The sequence below is a fragment of the Leucopleurus acutus genome (genome assembly GCF_964270905.1).
Source record: "Leucopleurus acutus genome assembly, chromosome: 2".
Classification (NCBI taxonomy): domain Eukaryota; kingdom Metazoa; phylum Chordata; class Mammalia; order Artiodactyla; family Delphinidae; genus Leucopleurus; species Leucopleurus acutus.
The window spans coordinates 40,955,678-40,973,746 of record NC_139143.1 but is presented as its reverse complement, the minus strand read 5'-3'; the positions used below and the strand labels follow the sequence as shown (position 1 = coordinate 40,973,746).

At 50.4% G+C, this 18,069-nt stretch overlaps 1 protein-coding gene across 1 annotated transcript; it reads left to right on the top strand.

Annotated features, from left to right (window-relative positions):
- Positions 1-458: 458 nt before the first annotated feature.
- Positions 459-13,748, top strand: GOLT1A (golgi transport 1A). The gene is made up of 5 exons (XM_082832960.1): positions 459-549; positions 9,516-9,607; positions 10,632-10,810; positions 12,677-12,740; positions 13,415-13,748. Exons 1-5 carry the CDS (start codon positions 525-527, stop codon positions 13,451-13,453), a joined length of 399 nt encoding a protein of 132 aa, XP_082689086.1. The 5' UTR covers positions 459-524; the 3' UTR covers positions 13,454-13,748.
- Positions 13,749-18,069: the final 4,321 nt, after the last annotated feature.

The following is an 18,069-nucleotide window of genomic DNA, read 5'->3' as shown; positions in this document are numbered from 1 at the left end:
TGGGTACTGGCACAAAGCGAGCAAACTACTTACAAGATGAATTTAGTACTTTTCCAGAGAGAGACAGATCCCAACTCTTCCCACACCTTCCACCAAGCCAGTAAGGAATCCAGGTACTCCTAAATCCCAATTCTTCCATAAAGAGTCCAAATTTCGCAAAAGAGATGGAAACAGCTGAACTCAGCCTCAGGGCACGGGGTGGTGGGGAATACAGGGGTCAGATGGGAGTGGCCTTCTCCGAGTGGGCGGAGCGCGTGGGTGGGAGCAGTGCCCTCTGGGAAGAACCCGGAGGGAGACTCCTGACTTTAAGCAGCCGTGTGTGTGTGTGTTTGTGTGTGTGTGTGTGTGTGTGTGTGTGCGCGCGCGCGCGCGCGCGTCTCTCTAGGGGGAGTTAATGATTTACCAGAGGCTCATTTCACAACTTACCAAGGGTCAGCTTCCCTTGGGCATGTACAAGTTCGGTCCTCTGGGCTCCTCACCCCTTGCCAGCTTCCACCCGGAAGGTCCCCCAGGCAGCCCGCAGCATGATCTCCATCACCGAATGGCAGAGTGAGTGCGAGGGGCTGGTGCTGTCGAGGGGGCTGGCTGGACCGGCTAGGGTGGGTCAAGATGCAGCCCCTCCCAGCCGGGATCTTTCTCTGGGGAACCTGCAAGGCGACCTCTGGAGCTAGTGGCTGGGAGCTGCCCTGTTGGCATCCTTCAGGCAGCACGGCCAGGGCCGGGTGTGGCTCCCTGCCTTCCAGGGGTTGGGGGGTTGCCCAGGGCCCCCAGGTAGCCAGAGGCTGGTGCCTGGAGGAACTGGCAAGTTCACCACTCAGGCTGGTCCCTTCCCCGTTCAGGATTCTTAAACATAGGATACTACAAGGGTGGACCTAGAAGGCCTCTGCCTATTGAGACATCTTTCCCCCACAAACTCTTAGGGTATCCTGTGGCCCTGGCTCCTTCTTATCAGAAACTAAACTCAAATCCCCTCCCCAAATCACTCTGTCCTCACTCCTAAATATCTTTCCCCTTTATTCAGGGAAGAGGGCAGGGAGGTAGTCCCAAGGTCCAGGAGAAGTGGTGAAAACTGTGGCTCTATAAGTTTCATTTGGGTGAGTTACTTAAAGCCAGTGTCTTATCTGTGAACTGGAGATAATATTCATTCATTCACTGAACAAATTTGTCTCCTTTATGTACCAAGCACTGTTTTGGGCACAGGGTATGCAACAGTGAATGGAACAGACATAGTCCCTGCTTATGTTCCAGAATGAGGAAACAGGTAATTAGCAGATGAAGTCAGTATGTAGTATGTCAGATGGTGATACCTCCCTCTGGACAAAAATAAAACAGGGTAAAGAGGCTTGGGAGTGCAGGGTAGGAGGGGTGACTGTTTTGTATAGAGTGGTCACTAAGCTTACCTGGGAAGGTACTTTTATACAGAGACCCATAGGAAGTGAGGGAGCAAAGCCACGCAGCTGTCTGGGGCGGGGGGGGAAATGTTCTAGGAAGAGGGGACCGCCAGTGCAAAGGCCCTGAGGCATTAGCATATTTTGGTGTGTTTGACAAACAAGGAGGCTGGTGTGGGTGGAACAAAGTGAGGAGAGGGGAGAGCAATAGGAGGATAGTCAGGGAGGTCACTCAGAGGCCAGGCTGTGTAAGAATTTTGGTTTTATCTCCATAAGATGGGAAACTATTAGAAGGTTTTGTGCAGAGGAGTGATATGATCTGCTTATATTTTTAAAAGATCACTCTGGGTGCTGGATTGAGAATAGACAGACTGTGGAGGGGTGGGGTCAGCAACAGAGAGACCAGTTTTGAGGCAAGAGATGGTGAAGGAGACCAGTTCCGAGGTAAGAGGTGATGGAGGAAACCAGTTCTGAGGTGAGAGACAGTGGAGGAGACCAGGGTGGTAGCAGCAAACTGGTGGGGAGTAGTCAGTGCTGGATCTGCGCTGAGGAAATTGCTGAAAGGATTTGCTGATGGACTGGATGTGGGTTGTGAGAGAAAGAATTCAAGAATGCCTCCAATATTTTCAGCCTGAGCAATTAGAAGGGTGGAGTAGGGGGGAAGGCAGGATTTGGGTTTTAGACATGTCGAGTTCCATGTCAAGTAGGTAGTCAGGTATATTAGTCTGCAACGGAGAGAAATTTGGGAGTTGCCAGCGTAGGGATGGTATGTAAAACCATGAGATCGCCTGGGCACAGTTCCTCGGCCTCCCTACTACTGACATTTGCGGGGGGAGGGGGATCTGTCCTGTCCATTGTAGGATTTTAGCAGCATCCCTGGCCTCTACCCACTAGATGGCAGTAGCACACTCTCACTCCCACTTGTGACCATCAAAACGTCGTCTTATGTTACCAAATGTCCCCAGGGGAACAAAATTGCCAACCTTCCCATCAGCCCCACCCTCCACCCCAAGTTGAGAAACACTGACTTAGGGGAAAAAATAGAAGAGGGCTGAGGCCTGAGCCCAGGGGCAAGCCAACATTAAATCAAAACGGGCTAAGTTCTATGAAGAATGTGCTAAGTAAGTCCTACAAAGAGAAAAAATATGAGGGAACCAGATTAAGTCGGGAACAGATAGTGGACCAGGTTTCCCTGAGAAACCGACATTTGTGTTGAGACCTGAAGGAGTGTGCGTTGGGCAGATAGCAAGTGGGGAGAAACCGCATGTACAAAGGCCCCGACGCACGAAGGCTCGTCATGGAAACAATGATGTGTTTGGAGTATGGCAGGCAAGGGCAGAAGATGGAGTTGGACAAGCAAGCCTAGGCCCCATCATGCAGGGCCTGTAAGCCAAGGCATGGGTGGGACGACTCTGTTGCATTCTAAGCCAGTGGGAAGCCATGACGGATTGTACGCTGTGCTAATATGTTTTCCAAGGCCCCTGACTGCTGTGTGGAGAAGGGATAAGAGGGTGGCAGGAATGAAGCAGGAGACTAACTGGGGGATGTCGCAGGAGTCCAGGAAAGAGATAATGGTGGCTTAGAATTAAGTGGTAAGGGTGGAGAGAAATGGACAGCTTTCAAGATACATTTAGGAGGAAGAAGCAATAAAACTTAGCTGTGGATTGAATGGAGGAGGGGTGGTAGGAACAGTGAGGGAGACTCAGTGATGGCTCTTGGGATTCTGCCTCGAGCTGCTGAGTGGGTGGTGATGATATTTCATTCATTTGGGGAAAACTGTGCCAGGTGCAGCTTTAAGGAAGGAAAATCAATAGCTCAGTTTGGACCTGTTGAGTTCAAGATGCCTTGGAGAGAGAAAAACATGCAGATATGCCAAGTAAGCAGCTGGATGGGAGTTTGGAAGCTCAAAGGAGGCATGGACGAGAAAGATAAATATCAGCACTGTCAGCACACAAGAGATACTTAAAGGTGTGTAAATTCGTGTGAAACTAGAATGAGAAGAGAAATGAGCCGGAGCTGAAGCCCTGAGCAATTCAAACCCCAAGAGAAGAGAAAGAAGTGGGAGCTGGTGAAGAAGCCTGGGAAAGAGTGGCCAGACAGCAGGAAAGAAATCAAGAATATGGTGTCACGGAACCCGCCACAGGATATTTCAAGAAGGGAGTGGCCAACTGCTGACAGATGAGGACCGACCCCTCTCCTTTGGATTTGGGAACATGGGCGTCATGGGAGGCCCAAGCAAGAGCCTCTCTGTAGAGGGGGTGGGGGCAGAAGTGGACCGGACAGGGTTGGTGAAAGGCACTTTTTCTAGAGCCAGTGTACTGGGTTCACACCCTGGTTCTGCCAGCTGTTGGCTGTGCACCCCTGGGCACAGGTTAAGACCTCTCAGTGTTTCCATTCTGTTTGTGAAATGGGGCTAAAGCATACCTACCTCATAGGCCGTTATGAAAATTAAACGAGTTAATACACATAAAGTGCTTAGACTGCCTGGCACCATGTGTTCATTAGTGTTAACAATTATTACTATTAATCACTGTTGTTAATTTTGAAAAGAGAAACAAGGCTCTTTCTCTTCCCCTTTGCCTCCTTCCTCTTCCTGAACAATTCAGTCTTAAAGCCATGTGGTAGCAGGGAGGCAGTGCCCAGGGTGGGTGTCAGGGCCCTCGCCGGGCTGGTGGGTTCACACTGGGGTTTGCCTGGTGCCAGGCCAGGGGGAGGGGGGCATCCTGGAAGGGCTGGGGTGGAAACTGGAGAGTAACTTTATGGTGGAGGGGCCTGCAGACTCCGCCTTGATGAAGTACTTAAAGAAGCATCATTCAGTAACAGGTCAAACTGGAACTGTGCATCACCTAATAGATGCAGTGAGAAGAACACAGCATCACCTCTTGTTGATATCTCTGCATAAGCTGAACCTAGTCACGAGGAAACATCAGACAAACCCAAACAGAGGGACAGCTACAGGATAACTGGCCCAAATCTTCGTAAGTGTCAAGGTCATGTCAAGGAGAGACTGAGGAACTGTTTCAGACAAAACAGTCTGAAGAGACATGGCAACCACATGCCACATGTGATTCTGAATTGGATCTTCTTGCCGTGAATGATATGACTGGGACAACTGATGAAACCTGAATGGGGTCTGAGGGTTGGATGGTAGTAATGTATCAGTGTTAATCTCCTGACTTTGACGTTGTGTCCTGGCTATATAAGAGAATAAAGGAAACCACAGCCAAGTATTCAGGGGCGATGAGATAGCCGGTGGCAACTGCTTTCAAATGGTTCAGGAAAAAAATTCTTTGTACTGTGCTCGCAACTTTTATGTCCATTTGATATTGATTTTTAAAAAAGTGGGAGAGGGACTTCCCTGGCGGTGGTTAAGAATCCGCCTGCTGGGCTTCCCTGGTGGCGCAGTGGTTAAGAATCCACCTGCCAATGCAAGAGACGCGGGTTTGAGCCATGTACGGAGAAGATCCTACATGCCGCAAAGCAACTAAGCCCGTGCGCCACAACTACTGAGCCTGCACTCTAGAGCCTGAAAGCCACAACTACTGAATCTGTGTGCCACAACTACTGAAGCCCGTATGCCTAGAGCCCTGCTCTGCAACAAGAGAAGCCACCACAATGAGAAGCCCGCACACCGCAACGAAGAGTAGCCCCTGCTTGCCACAACTAGAGAAAGCCCGTGAGCAGCAATGAAGACCCAACACAGCCAAATAAACTTAAAAAAAAAAAAGAAAAGAGAGAGAGAGGGAGAGAGAAAGTGAATGGTGTCTGAGGCTCCCTTGCACAGCCTCGGGTCAGAGGGACCCATCCGCCGCTCCAGGGGATACTGCGTTCCTTGGAGCTGTAGCTGCTTCTGGAAGCAAGAAAGACATTGAACCCGGCTTCAGTTAGTGCTGCAGGGCAGGATCTAAACAGGACTTTGGAGCAGCCATCAGCCCGGTTGTTCTCTGCGGTCTGGGGAGGGCCCCACTTCTCACCAGGTGGCGCCCTGGAGAGCCAGGCCTCTCTGGAGAGTTCCGTCAGTCTCCCAGCTGTTCTCTGCCCCAGAGCCTGGAGACTGGGTGACCTCCAGCAAGGGGTGCGCTGCCCCAACTGTCTGCATCCTGGGGACGGTGGGCTGCAGGCACTGCTGTCACTCCTGGTGATGTGTCCCATCCCCCACCCTCTCTGCCATGCTTTCTGCCCCAAGAAGAACTTCAGGAGCAGCCCCTGGCTGGTAATTTGACTGAAATCCCTCAGCTACTCCACAGGTGAGAGGCAGAGCAAGGTCTGAGGCTTGTGTGTGAGAAACACAGTTTCTGACCCTTTTCTGTGTGGTTTTGTGTTCACTGTGCAGTTTCTCTGCTGAACGCTGGAAGCACTAATTGTGGCCCATAAAGAAGGCTGCCTCCATTGCAGAAAAATTGTGGAAATGCACCTTGAAGGGCAGTGTGGAACAAGTCGGAAAAGTAATAACCATACAAGCCAGCAAATCATTGTTGCAGAAAAAAGTATAATATAGAAGACATGAAATATGAATTTGAGAAATGTATGATTTCTACAAAATGAGTAAGAGGCTGTACTTAAGTGTTTACAGCATGGGCATGTGGATATTCTAACAAAACAAAATGAAAACCCAATAAAATGCCCATGTTATGTTTCCACACAAAAATATCTACTAAGGGAGATAGACCGGAAGGGTGTATTGTCAGAACTGACCTATTTTTATGGTGAGTGTAAGCTAATAAGAGATTTTTATAACGGGCATAAAAGCTTAAAATACCTTTGTCATTCAGATTAAAGAAATATGGTTGTGGTTTTCCTCCACAGTACCCTGGCCCGTGTAAAATTATCATGACAAGATAGATGTACTTCTAGAGCTTCAACTCACTGTCTCTGAGGGTAGAAAAATCATGCAACATGGAAAGACAGAACACAAACTTCATAATGACCAAGGGGGTTGTACTCTACCCAGTGTCTTGGGTTCTAAGAGATTTAATTCAGGCAGGCATTCTAGGACATGGAAACAGGAAACAAACTTAAATAGATTACAGAGATTTGTCAGAAACAGGAGGAATTGCCATTAGTAGCAGTTGGATTCTGGGGGGGGGGGGGGATATGCTGAGGGAAATGTGATGTTGTACTCATTCCTAGCAAACCCAGCTCTGCCAAAATGGAGACCCAATTAGACCGGCATTTTTCTAGAATATGAGTTGAACGAGGTTTCAATCCATAATTTGAACAATAAATCTCATCTCTGTATTTTTAAAGATCTTTTAAAGTGCTTTGGCCTTATTTCTATACTGGAACTGATCCTAATCCTCTTAAGGTCTGTATGGTAACAGATTAGGAAAGATTAACTACCTACCTGAAAGACGATTGTGTTTCATTTTCTTTCAGTTGTAAATATAACTTAGCCAGTAAACCTAATCTTAGGAATAAACCTAACTAAGGAGGCAAAAGGTTTGTACCCTGGAAACTACAAAATGTTGCTGAAAGAAATTTTAAAAGACACAAATAGGTAGAAAGACCCATATTCATGGATTGGAAGACTTACTATTGTTAAGATGTCAATATTACAGAAGGCAGTCTACAGATTCAATGCAATAATTATCAAAATCCCAATGGCATTTTTTGCAGAAATAGAAAAATCCATCCTAAAATTCACATGGAATCTCAAGGGATCTTGAATAGCCAAAGCAATCTTGAAAAAGAAGAACAAAGTTGGAGGTTTCAAACTTACTGATTTCAAAACTTATTACAAACCTACAGTAATCAAAACAGTGTGGGACTGGCATAAAGACAGACATAGAGACCAATGGAATATAAAAGAGAGCCCAGAAATAAACCCTGGCATATATGGCCACATGGTTTTCAACATGGGTGCCAAGACCGTTCAATGGAGAAAAGACAGTCTTTTCAACAAATGATGTTGGGAAAACTGGACATTCACAGGCAAAAGAATGAAATCGGACCCATACCTTACACCATATGTAAAAATTAACTCAAAGTTCATTTTAGCTCTAAGTAAGAACTAAAACAAACTCTTAGAAGAAAACATAGGAGAAAAGCTTCATGATGCTGAATTTGACCATTATTTCTTGGGTGTGATACCAAAAGCACAGGCAACTAAAGAAAAAAATAGATACACTGGACTATATGAAAATTTAAAACTTCTGTGCATCAAAGGACACAATCAACAGAGTGAAAAGGCAACCTACAGAATAGGAGAAAATATTGGCAAATCTTGTATCTGATAAGGGGCTACTATACAGAATATACAAAGAACTCCTACAACTGAACAACAAAAAACCCCAAACAACCTGTTTTAAAAATGGGCAAAGGACTTGAATAGACACTTCTCCAAAGAAGATATACAAATGACCAACAAGCACATGAAAGGTACTCAACACCACTAATCATCAAGGAAATGCAAATCAAAACCTCAGTGAGATACTACCTCACACCCCTTAGGATGGATGCTATCAAAAACAAAACAAAGCAAAAAAACAGAAAGTAACAAGTGTTGGTGAGGATATAGAGAAGTTGGAACCCCTTGTACACCACTACCAGGAATGTAAAATGGTGTAACTTCTGTGGGAAGCAGTATGGTGGTTTCTCAAAAACTTCAAAATAGAACTACCACATGGCCCAGCAATTCCACTTCTGGGTATATACCCAAAAGAAGTGAAAGTAGAGTCTCGGAGAGATATTCGTTCACCCGTGCTCGCAGTAGCAATATTTACAATAGCCAAAAGGTGGAAGCAACCCACGTCCATCCACAGATGACTAGATAAACAAAATGTAGTATATGCATACAATGGAATATTATTCAGCCTTAAAAAGGAAGGAAATTCTGACACATGCTACAACATGGATAAACCTTGAAGACATTATGCTGAGTGAAATAAGGCAGTCACACAGAGACACATACTGTATGATTCCAATCATATGAGGTACCTAGACTGGTCAGAACCATAGAAAGTAGAATGGTGGTTGCCAGAGAGAGCGGGGAACGGGGAGTTGTTTAGAGGTTACAGAGTTTCAGTTTTGCAAGATGAAAAGAGTTCTGGATGTGGGTGGTGGTGATAGCACAACAAGGTGAATGTACTTAGTACCACTGAACTGTATACCTAAAAATGGTTAAGATGATAAATTTTACTTGTATTTTATTGTAATTTAAGATAAAATTTTCAACTTGATTCAATTTAAAAATGAAGCAACACAATGAACTGTCATTTGTTGACTACCAGAGCGGCACAGATAAAGTAAAATCAACAATTCTGTGTGATGGGGGGGTTTAAGAGAAAGGGAACTTCATATCCTAAATAGCCTGTCTGTGCTGGGCTCCCTGGCTCTGAGCCAACTCCTGTAGTTCAAAGGAGGAGGAGACACAAAGCAAAAGACACGCTGCTGCTGGGACCCACCTGTGGCTGAAGTTAGGGTTCCGAGGGGTGTGTGGCAGGGCAGCCACGGTGCTGGCTGTGGTGTAGACTCCGAGGTGATGAGCACATTTCTGGTCAATGACTTCTCTTTTCCAGTCAAGTGTGAGAGGTCGTCATCAGAAGGCTGGGAAGCGGGGCGGTTTAGAGAAGGAAGGAGACACTGTAGAGAACTGTTCAGGAGGGGAAGCCTCCTGACATACGGCAGGCCAGCTGGGCAGCTGTGAGACACTTTGGGGATATGGCTGTGAGCTTTCAGTGGTACCCTTCGGCCCTGGTGTGAGTTGGGCATCAAGCGGCTCCCAAAAGCAAGAGGCCAGGAACAGAGTAGGCAGAGGGTTGTGTTCAGCCAGAGACCCAACCCTGATAATGATCTAGGTGACGTGGCATTTGAAGACAAGAGGACACTGAAAATAGAAAGTGGTGAGGGTATCACTAGCAACCTCATAGAGATGTTGTGAGGACAGGACGCCAGAGTATAGAGAACTGACCAGCAGTTTCCAGGTGCTAAACATAGATTCGTGCCCATCCTTCCCTTCCCCTCCTGTCATTCCCTGAGAGCACAGAAGCCAAGATTCCTGGATGGCAATGGAGCCACGCCATCCCCCGCCCCCCAGAGGGCACCTGTCCAGCGGCAATGGGGGGAAGTTCCAGCATCCCAAGCTGCTCCCCAAAGCCCATCCCACCACAGCCTCCTTGCCCATTGCAGAGATTGGTGTGGGCACCACCGGCTTCGGCATCTTCTTTATCCTCTTTGGAATGTTCCTGTACTTTGATTCGGTGCTCCTGGCCTTCGGAAACGTGAGTCCCCAAGCCCTGTGAACCTACCTGAGGTCTCCGTTGCCGGGAGGGTCAGCCCTGAGTTTATTCAGATCGAGCCCATCCAGGCACTGGGCACCACCAAGCGCAGGCAGGCAAGGGGTGGCTGGGGATGGATGGGGAGGCCTATGGGGCACAGAGAATCTAAGGACCTGGATTCTCATGCCAAGCTCTGGGCAAGGCCCTGAGGGTACCAAGATGAATCAGACGCCCCGTGAGAATCCCACCACCTAGGGACAGGAATGTCACATCAACATACACGACTGGGGAGGAAGACAGGGGCAGTGGTAAAGTCACTGTAAGATAAACGCATCTAATATGAAACAAGGTGCTTGGAGAAAAGAGAGCGCACCCTGTGGGAGAAGGATGAAAAACAATCTAGAAAAATAAGTGAGTGTGGGGAGGATAAAGCACTTCCAGGTGGGTGGAACAACAAGAGAAGAGGTATGGAGAAGGGGAGGGAAAGCATGGAACGTGCTGGAAGAAAGCCAGAGAGTTAAGTTTGACAGGAGGCCAGGCATTCTTAAGGGATTGCTGGGAGGCAAGCTGAAGGTGGTGACAGGGCCATAGAGTGGAGGGCCTGGAGAATGCTGCCACAGGCTGGAGCCCTGACACTGCCCTGTGGCTCTGGGTGTGGCTGCCTAACCTATTCAGGCTTCAGCCTTCACCTTTGTAAAATGGAGAGAATCTCACTATCTTTCCCATCTCACTTAGGAGGTGTGATGAGAAATGATATCATATAAGAAGTGCTTGGGATCCAAGAAATTGGGTCGAATTGGGTGACAAGCTAGAGACCTTCAAAGGTCTCCTGGTCCACCCTGCCTCTGGGCACTTCTGTTCCTAAGCAGTTCAAATTACTCACCCTCTCCAATATTATCCCTCCTTGAAGAGTTAGCAAGTCCTGCCGCATGCCTGATGCGCAGCTCCAGGCCTGGCCCCTGACTCCCGAGGGAGCTTAGGGAGCCAGGGTGTTTGTTCTCACACCCACCCCCTCCCTCTCCCACAGCTGCTGTTCCTGACTGGCCTCTCCCTCATCATCGGCCTGAGGAAGACGTTTTCCTTCTTCTTCCAGAGGCACAAGCTCAAGGGGACCAGCTTCTTCCTGGGGGGCGTGGTCATCGTGCTCCTGCGCTGGCCCCTACTGGGCATGTTCCTGGAAACCTATGGCTTCTTTAACCTCTTCAAGTGAGTGCAGGTCCCCTTCCCCTGGATGGGCCCACCAGGGCCTCTGAACGGCTGAGGTCAGGTTTGGGCAGCATGACCAGCAGTGCATACAGAAGCTGGACTTTATCCTGCAAGAGACGGGAGCCTCAGAAGGGTTGAAAATGGGGAGGAGCATCAGGTGGACACCAACCGTAGGCCGAAGGATAAGTTGGAAGAATCAGCCCATCCATCAGTAAACATGGAGTACCTGCTGTGTCCCCATCACTGTGCCTGTCACCAGGGAGGAGACACAGGACCTGCCCCCAAGTCTGGCCATCCAGATAGGGAGGAAAGGCAGTGAACTAAAATCTACTAAGCCCCTCACATGCACCAGGCATGCTCACAAGCATCCTCTCATTTTGTCATCTCCACAACCCATCATAGGATTGTCCTCTACTTGCAAATCAGGAAACCAATGCTCAGAGCCCTGCCCGAGCTCTCACAAGTAGTATGCAAAGGATCTGAACTTGACCCAGGTGTCTCTGGCTTCGGCCCGTCCAGTGTCAGCCTGGGCCTGGTGAAAGACACGGTGGAACTCAGCAAAGGTGTGTGGCCTCCATCAGGGCCAGGGAGGTGTCCCAGAGGAAGCAGGACCTGAGACAGGCCTTGAGGGGTGGGTAGGGTCTCAGAGAAGACTGAAGGGTCCTTAAGGAGAAGAAAGAAAAGGATACTGAGGACGACCATCTCTGGGGCACTGTAGAGAGAACAGGGGTGGGATGGGGATGATGTGGGCTAGAAGAATCATGGCTTATGGACTCATGGGAAGGAGCTGTGGACCAGGAACCTTAGGCTAATCGGAACCATCAGCTTACTCAGTGTAGCCTTGAAAACACCTGATCGGCCCGATGCCCTAGACTTCAGAGACATCATGTAGTGTGGTTGCAGGAAATGAAATTCTCTCACATGTGTTCTGCCACCCATTATTTTTCAACGATGTCATTATTCAAACAGTCATTCATTCAAATAGTCAGATATATAAAAAGTACCTACTACGTGCCAAATACAGGGCTAGGTGTGGGGATATGGCACTAAACGAGGAGAAGCTTCCTGCAGAACTTGCAATTTAGTGAAGAAGACTAACTCTGACAATAGTTACCATTTATTGAGGACTTGGAAGTGTGAGTGGGGCCACTGCAGACTCAGCAGTTCTAACCAAAAGTAAACCTTGAGAAAGACACCTTGCAGCAGCATGGAAGGAGCAAAAAAAAAAAAACAAAAAAAACTCAGAGCTATAAGAGACCTCAGAGACCCAAGCGAACCTCAGGGACCTGAAGCCCAGGGAAAGGAAGTAGCTCAGCCAGAACTCAGATTTCTGCTCCCCTTCCCACACCAACCTCCATGCCTCCAAGCCCTTTGAGGGATCACCCGTCCATGCCAGGGGGTGTGTGGTAAGAATGGGGCACCGAGGCGTGGGGGAGAACAGTGAGCGCAGCCTCCAATAGCGATCCATGCCTGGAGCCCAGGAAAAACAATAATAAAAATAAACATTTCCCAAGCATTTCTCTGTGTAAGGCCCTATGATGTAGATACGATTATTATTAACCCCATTTTACAGCTGGAAATAGATTCAGAGAAGTGAAGAAATTTGCCTAAGTTTATACAGCGCCAGTGAGTGGTAGAGCCAAGATTTGAACCCAGGGAGTCCGACCTCAGGGCCTTCATTCTTAACTACTCCACTTGGCTGCCTCTCAAAAAAACAGGGGTGCAGAAGCACGCCTGCCCCCAGTGCCCAGGAGCCCATTCTCTTGGGAGCCAAAGCTAGAGCCTTAGGGGGGACCTCAGCCTCGCTGCCCTCATCCTCCCCTCTGGGGCCATCACTGACCACTCCCTCCTCCTCTCTGCTCCTAGGGGCTTTTTCTCTGTCGCCTTTGACTTCCTGGGCAATACCTCCAACATCCCCTTCCTGAGCGTGGTAAGTGGATTATGCGTGTGGCTTGGTGGCGGTGCCTTGGGGTGGGGGAAGCACAAGGACTTAGTAGAACAGCAGCCCCAGGCGCAGTGGACACTTCCCCATCTCCCCTCAAAGCCCCTTCCCCAGGTGGGCCAGCCTCAGCTCCTCTTCCCCTCCCTCTACCTTCTCCATTTGACAACAGCAGATGAGATGACGGGTGTGAGCAGTTGTGCCAAAGGTGTGGGTGTAGAGAACGGTGTTTGTGAGTAGCTCCCTATTACGGCCAAAGAAACGGAGCCTTAGGGAGTCTAGGTGACCCAGCCAGAACGTGCCAGACTTCCAGAGAGAGGGCTGAGTCTGGGCCCCAGGCAGAGAGGATGTGTGACAGCCAGTGACAACAGGAAAATCAGGTGGCAGATTCTGTCCTCTCCTTGAGGCAGGCATGGGGCAGTGGTCCCTAGCCCCTGCCCCTCCCTTTCTCTGAAGCACCGGACAGAATACAAGCTGTCTGAGAAGCTCAGAGAGGCTCTAAGCCAGCACCTTGACATGCCCGCCCCCTGGACACACCCCCGCTGTCCCCTCTCCATATCTGCGCCTGGCACTGCTCCCAGCTCTCAAGGCCAGCTTTGTAATAACCTAGATATTGAGTCTGCTCCGTGCTCTTTGTCTGGAGTAATGATTCTTGGCTCCCACAGCTGTTCCGGAGGCTTCAAGGCACCAGCTCAATGGTCTGAACAGCAGAGATAAGCTGCTTGAACTTGGATCATTGGTTCGGGGGGCTGGAAAGGAAATGGGGGCCACCCCCTCAGGCCCCCACCCCGCACTGACTCATCTCCCCATCATACCCGGACCTCTCCAAGTCCAGAAGGAAGGATGGAGCCGAGTGACTGACCTCAAATCCCCAAGTCAATGCAAGACGCTGTCAGGACCATTGGGAGCGGAGATCCAGGTCCTGTGGAGATTGAACGGGGATCACACCCCACCCTGTATTTATCAGAGGAAAAGCAAAGATTAAATCCCCAAGCTGTAAATGTGCCTGAGACTCAAAGTCAGTGTCTGTAGCTCATTAAGTCCATTCTCTGACTCAGGGAAGGCCCACACACATGGCAAGAAGCAGGCCTGCTCTCATGACCTATCATTCTTACCCTCGTGTCTACTAGTTCTAATGAGTGAGATAATATGTTTGCAAGCCCCTGTTAGCAGGAGGTATTAAACAAGTGATGGGTATTAATCCCCATCATGGTGGGAAGTGCTTCTCAGCCATTAATTAGGTGGATGTCTGCACAGCTCACCCACCAGGTAGCCTCTGTGCTGAGGTAGAGACATAGCCCCTACCTTCCAAGGGCCCCAGTCTCTGTCCTGGGAAGCACTTTATTCAAGGGTAAAGCGCATCCTTGCAGGCCCAAGAAAGAGACAGGAGTCCCCTGCAATGCGTACATTTAATAAGTCTCTGTGAGGGCCCCTGTGTCTGTACGGAGCAAAGGAGCGGGTGCTGAGGGTGCAAAGGGAAGGAGACCTGCCCCACTTCAAAGCGAGGCTCACAACAATTCCAAAACCGTGTGATCGAGGTGCCACAGGACATGACTGTGGGGCTCCAGGAGCAGCACCTCCGGACACACTGCAGCTGGAAGGCACTCCTCCGAGTTCCCTTAGTGCTTCCCAGGTACGCCCACCTTCTAGAGCTGCAAAGCTGCTGCTTTCTTAGCCAGCTGCTCACATACCTGTCTCGCCCATCGGACCTCGGCATGTTCATCTCCAAACCCTGTGCTGAGCCCGTGCTCAGGAATTGCTTGGGGAAAGAAGGGAGGAAGGAAGGAAGAAAAAAAGAGACAATCCCCCCACCCAGTCCCAGATCCCAGCCTAGGAGCCGCCTTCTGGTCTGAGACCCCAACTGAGCTGCCAGAGCCGGGAGCACACGGGGAGCAAGGAGCCCCCGGGGCAGACTGTGCCACCTCCTCCCCCTTCCCCCCCTGCATCCTATTCACTTGTCTGGAGGGGGAACATTGCCCGCTGACACTCCGCCCCCCCCCCCCAAACAGTCCATTTCCATGTTGTTTGGGGAAGAATGGGTCTTGGAGTGGGTCGGGGAGAAGCGGTGAGTAGGCTGGAAAGAACTAGCGGCAATCAGAAAGCCAGCCTTGGAAGGCTTCTGGAGGGGCAGAACAAGGCTGATTTCAGTCATGAGAACCAGGAGGCGGGAGTCAGCCGTCATCGGCTCGGAGCGCCGTGCTCTCTGAGGGGGTCTGAGGAGGAGGGAGGGGGAGGCAGAGGTGGGCCTATGCCTGGAGACGTCACCATGGGCTTTATAAAAGGGACGTGACCAGGGAGCTGGTGACAGCGAGCCCAGGAGCCCATCGCCCCTCCCTCCAGGTGTTCACTCAGCCTAGCAGTGTCATCACCTCGGAGACCCCTCAGGACGGAGCCAAGGCAAGGTAGGTGCGCTGCAGCGCCCACACAGGGGAAGGCTCCGGCCGGACTCAGGGAGGCTCCCGAGCTGGGAGCAGGAATTCAGTTCCAGGACTGACAGAGGTGTCCCAGGCAGGCCAAGGGGGTGCCGATCTTCCCTGATTACTCGGCTGGCCAGATTTATTCTGGGATGTCCGGGTAAATGATGTTAACTTGCACTTTATGAAACCAGGACCTTGGGGATTCTTTTCTGTAGAAAGAATGAATACAGTGAATGAACTCTCTGGCTGGGATGAGAGGCCACAGAAGCTTTTGGAGGGAGCTGGGGAACTCCTGGGGCTCACAGGCTCAATAGGACTCCTCTGGGCAGTTCCCTGATGTGTGGATGGCAAACACAGACCTAAACAAAGAGCCCCCGGGTACCCTGCCAGCCCTGGCACTAAGAGATGGGATCACCGCAGAAGGGAGCTGCCCCACCCCAAAAGCTTTCCAACCAAGCCTGGAATTCCTGTTACTCTCTAGGTACAAAACCCCTGGGACAGGGAGACCACAAAAATGCCCACAGCAGGACAGCCACTCGTGGCCCCTTGGAAGCTGATGGTTCTTTTCCAAACAACTCAATTCTACCACATGTGTTAAAAGCCCCTGTGCTGGGCAGTGAACCAAGAGTTGGGGGAGGGGTGTAGGTGTGCATTGGGGACAGGTAGTGGGGGAAACCCAAAGTTCTCATGGTAAGTGCTACCTATGATGGGATGGGGAGGGTGCAATACAGGTGAGAGGAGCATGAAGAAGGAACACTACCTTCTAACCACACAGCCTGCCCTCTGCCTCCTTCCCCACTCACCGTCCTGCTTCTGAAGAGCAGCCTGAATGCTCCATGTGAAACGCTAATCTACACACATTCCCCTCTGGCTCACACCGCCTGGGGATAAAGCCCCTGGTGGCCCCTTCCCCAGCCTCATCACTCACTCTCTCTCCAGCAAAGTTTCACCCTCCTGGCAGGCTGGAGGGCCTGCACTTCCCTCCACACCCAGCTCCAGCTCCCTTGCTGGGACTGCCTTCAGTGCTCAGAAACTCAGCTCAGGTGCCACCCCCTGCAGAAAGCCTGCCTGGACCCTCCACATCAGGCTCCCATGGGCTCTGACACACCCCCGGGCCTCCCCACCCACCCTGTACTCACGTGCCTCCAGCCTCTCATTTACCATGTTATTCTGAGATGATTCTGATTACGACTCAATTTCTTGTGCTAGATCCCAGGGGAGGGCCTGGGGGAAGCAACCCTGCGTCTTAGCACACCTGTGCACCCATAGCGCCAACCAGGTGCTGGGAACAGGAATGATTTCTGGACTGACCTGGACCCTGTGCATCCGTGGTCTGAAGCCATAAAAGAAATGGTTTTGCACTGTTCTCTCTAGTGGACTGATCATCTCTCTACTCCATGCCCTGCCCCAGGCCTTAAGGCAGGTGCAGAAAGCCATGGTCTGGGTTTCAGGGTGTCACAGAGTCAAAGTCTGCAAGGATAAGTGACCATCTGAGGGGACAGTCGGTGGCCAGTCTGACTCAATGCTCTTATTTTATACACGGAGCAATGACGTCTAGAGATGGGAGGTGACTTGCTCTTGTCTCACAGGGAGGGAGGGTGGAGCTGTGGCTATAGATCTGAGTGCTCCTAATCCCACTCTTACTCTACCCCATGCCTGCGTCCCGGTTGGAGCAGGGAGAGGAAAGGGGAGTGGGGGCCACAACAGAGGGATGGATGGAGCTGAGCCACCGTTAGGAGCTGACGGGCACAAATGATAGTCCCCCCGCCCTGCCCCCTTACCGCTGGACCACAGAGGGAGGCGCGAGCCTTTAGATCTGGCACCCACTCCCTTCTGCTCAGCCTGCGGTGCTGCCTGGCTCTCCACCAATTTGTCTTTAATCATGTTTGGACAGTCTCAAAATGCCTGGCGACTTTTTCAAAGAGAAATCAGACTTGGGAGCTGGAAGAGCTGGGGGGGGGGGCGGTGGTGGGGATGAGAGGGGAAAGGGGATGAAGAGGGGGTCAGAGCACACAGCTCCCACCTCAACAGCCAAAATCATGCAGTCAATTATATTCATATCCTCTCAGAGACCACGGGGAATAGAAAATGGAGACAGTTGACCTGATAAATCAGGGAAAGTTTTTTTCTCTTTCCTGAATTACAGGCAATAAGACAATTTAATGACGGTTTTCAAGGCTATGAAGGGTTATGAGAGCAAGCAAGATGATTGCCTCTTTCTTCATTTTTCTTGAAAAAGGAAAGGAATTAAGTTCCCATTACAGCAGGAGGGAACTGGGCCAGGTTCGGGAAGGCACATTCTAGTGGGGAGAGTGGAGCACAGAAAGCTGTCATTTATGCAGAGCCCAGCATGGAGGGAAGAAGAGCCTGCTCCCAGGCTCCAGAGAGCAGGTGGGGACCTCAGCGTCCTCCATTCAGTGGAACTCCTTGCCCTACTTCACTTCACCTTTCCCTGCTCACTGCCACACTGCATCTCATTCCTTGTTTCTCCAACATTCCTCTCAAGCAAACCTGAGATTCAGAATCCTGGCCGTTTTCCAACCCAAGCAGTCCTGCCCCTTCCACTGATACGGATCCTTCCTCCCTCCCTCCCTCCCTCCTTTCCTTCTCTCCTTCCTTCCTAACCTTACTGGCCTCACCTGCAGGAAGCCCTCCCTATGATTCTCACCCAGCATGAGTTCAGCTTGGACGATTCGGTGCAAGTGGTCTCAGTCCAATTTCCGTGCTGTGTCTGTTCAGCCTCATCTCTCCACTGAGGGCCTCCAAGGGCAGGGGCTGTCTCCTCCCTCCCAAGGGTCCCACGTCATGCTGGGATCTGCCCCATCACCCAGCCCAGAGGGCGTGCCTAACCTAGTCCCTCTGCCCTCTCTCTGTCTTGGTCTCAGGACACTTCCAGGACCACG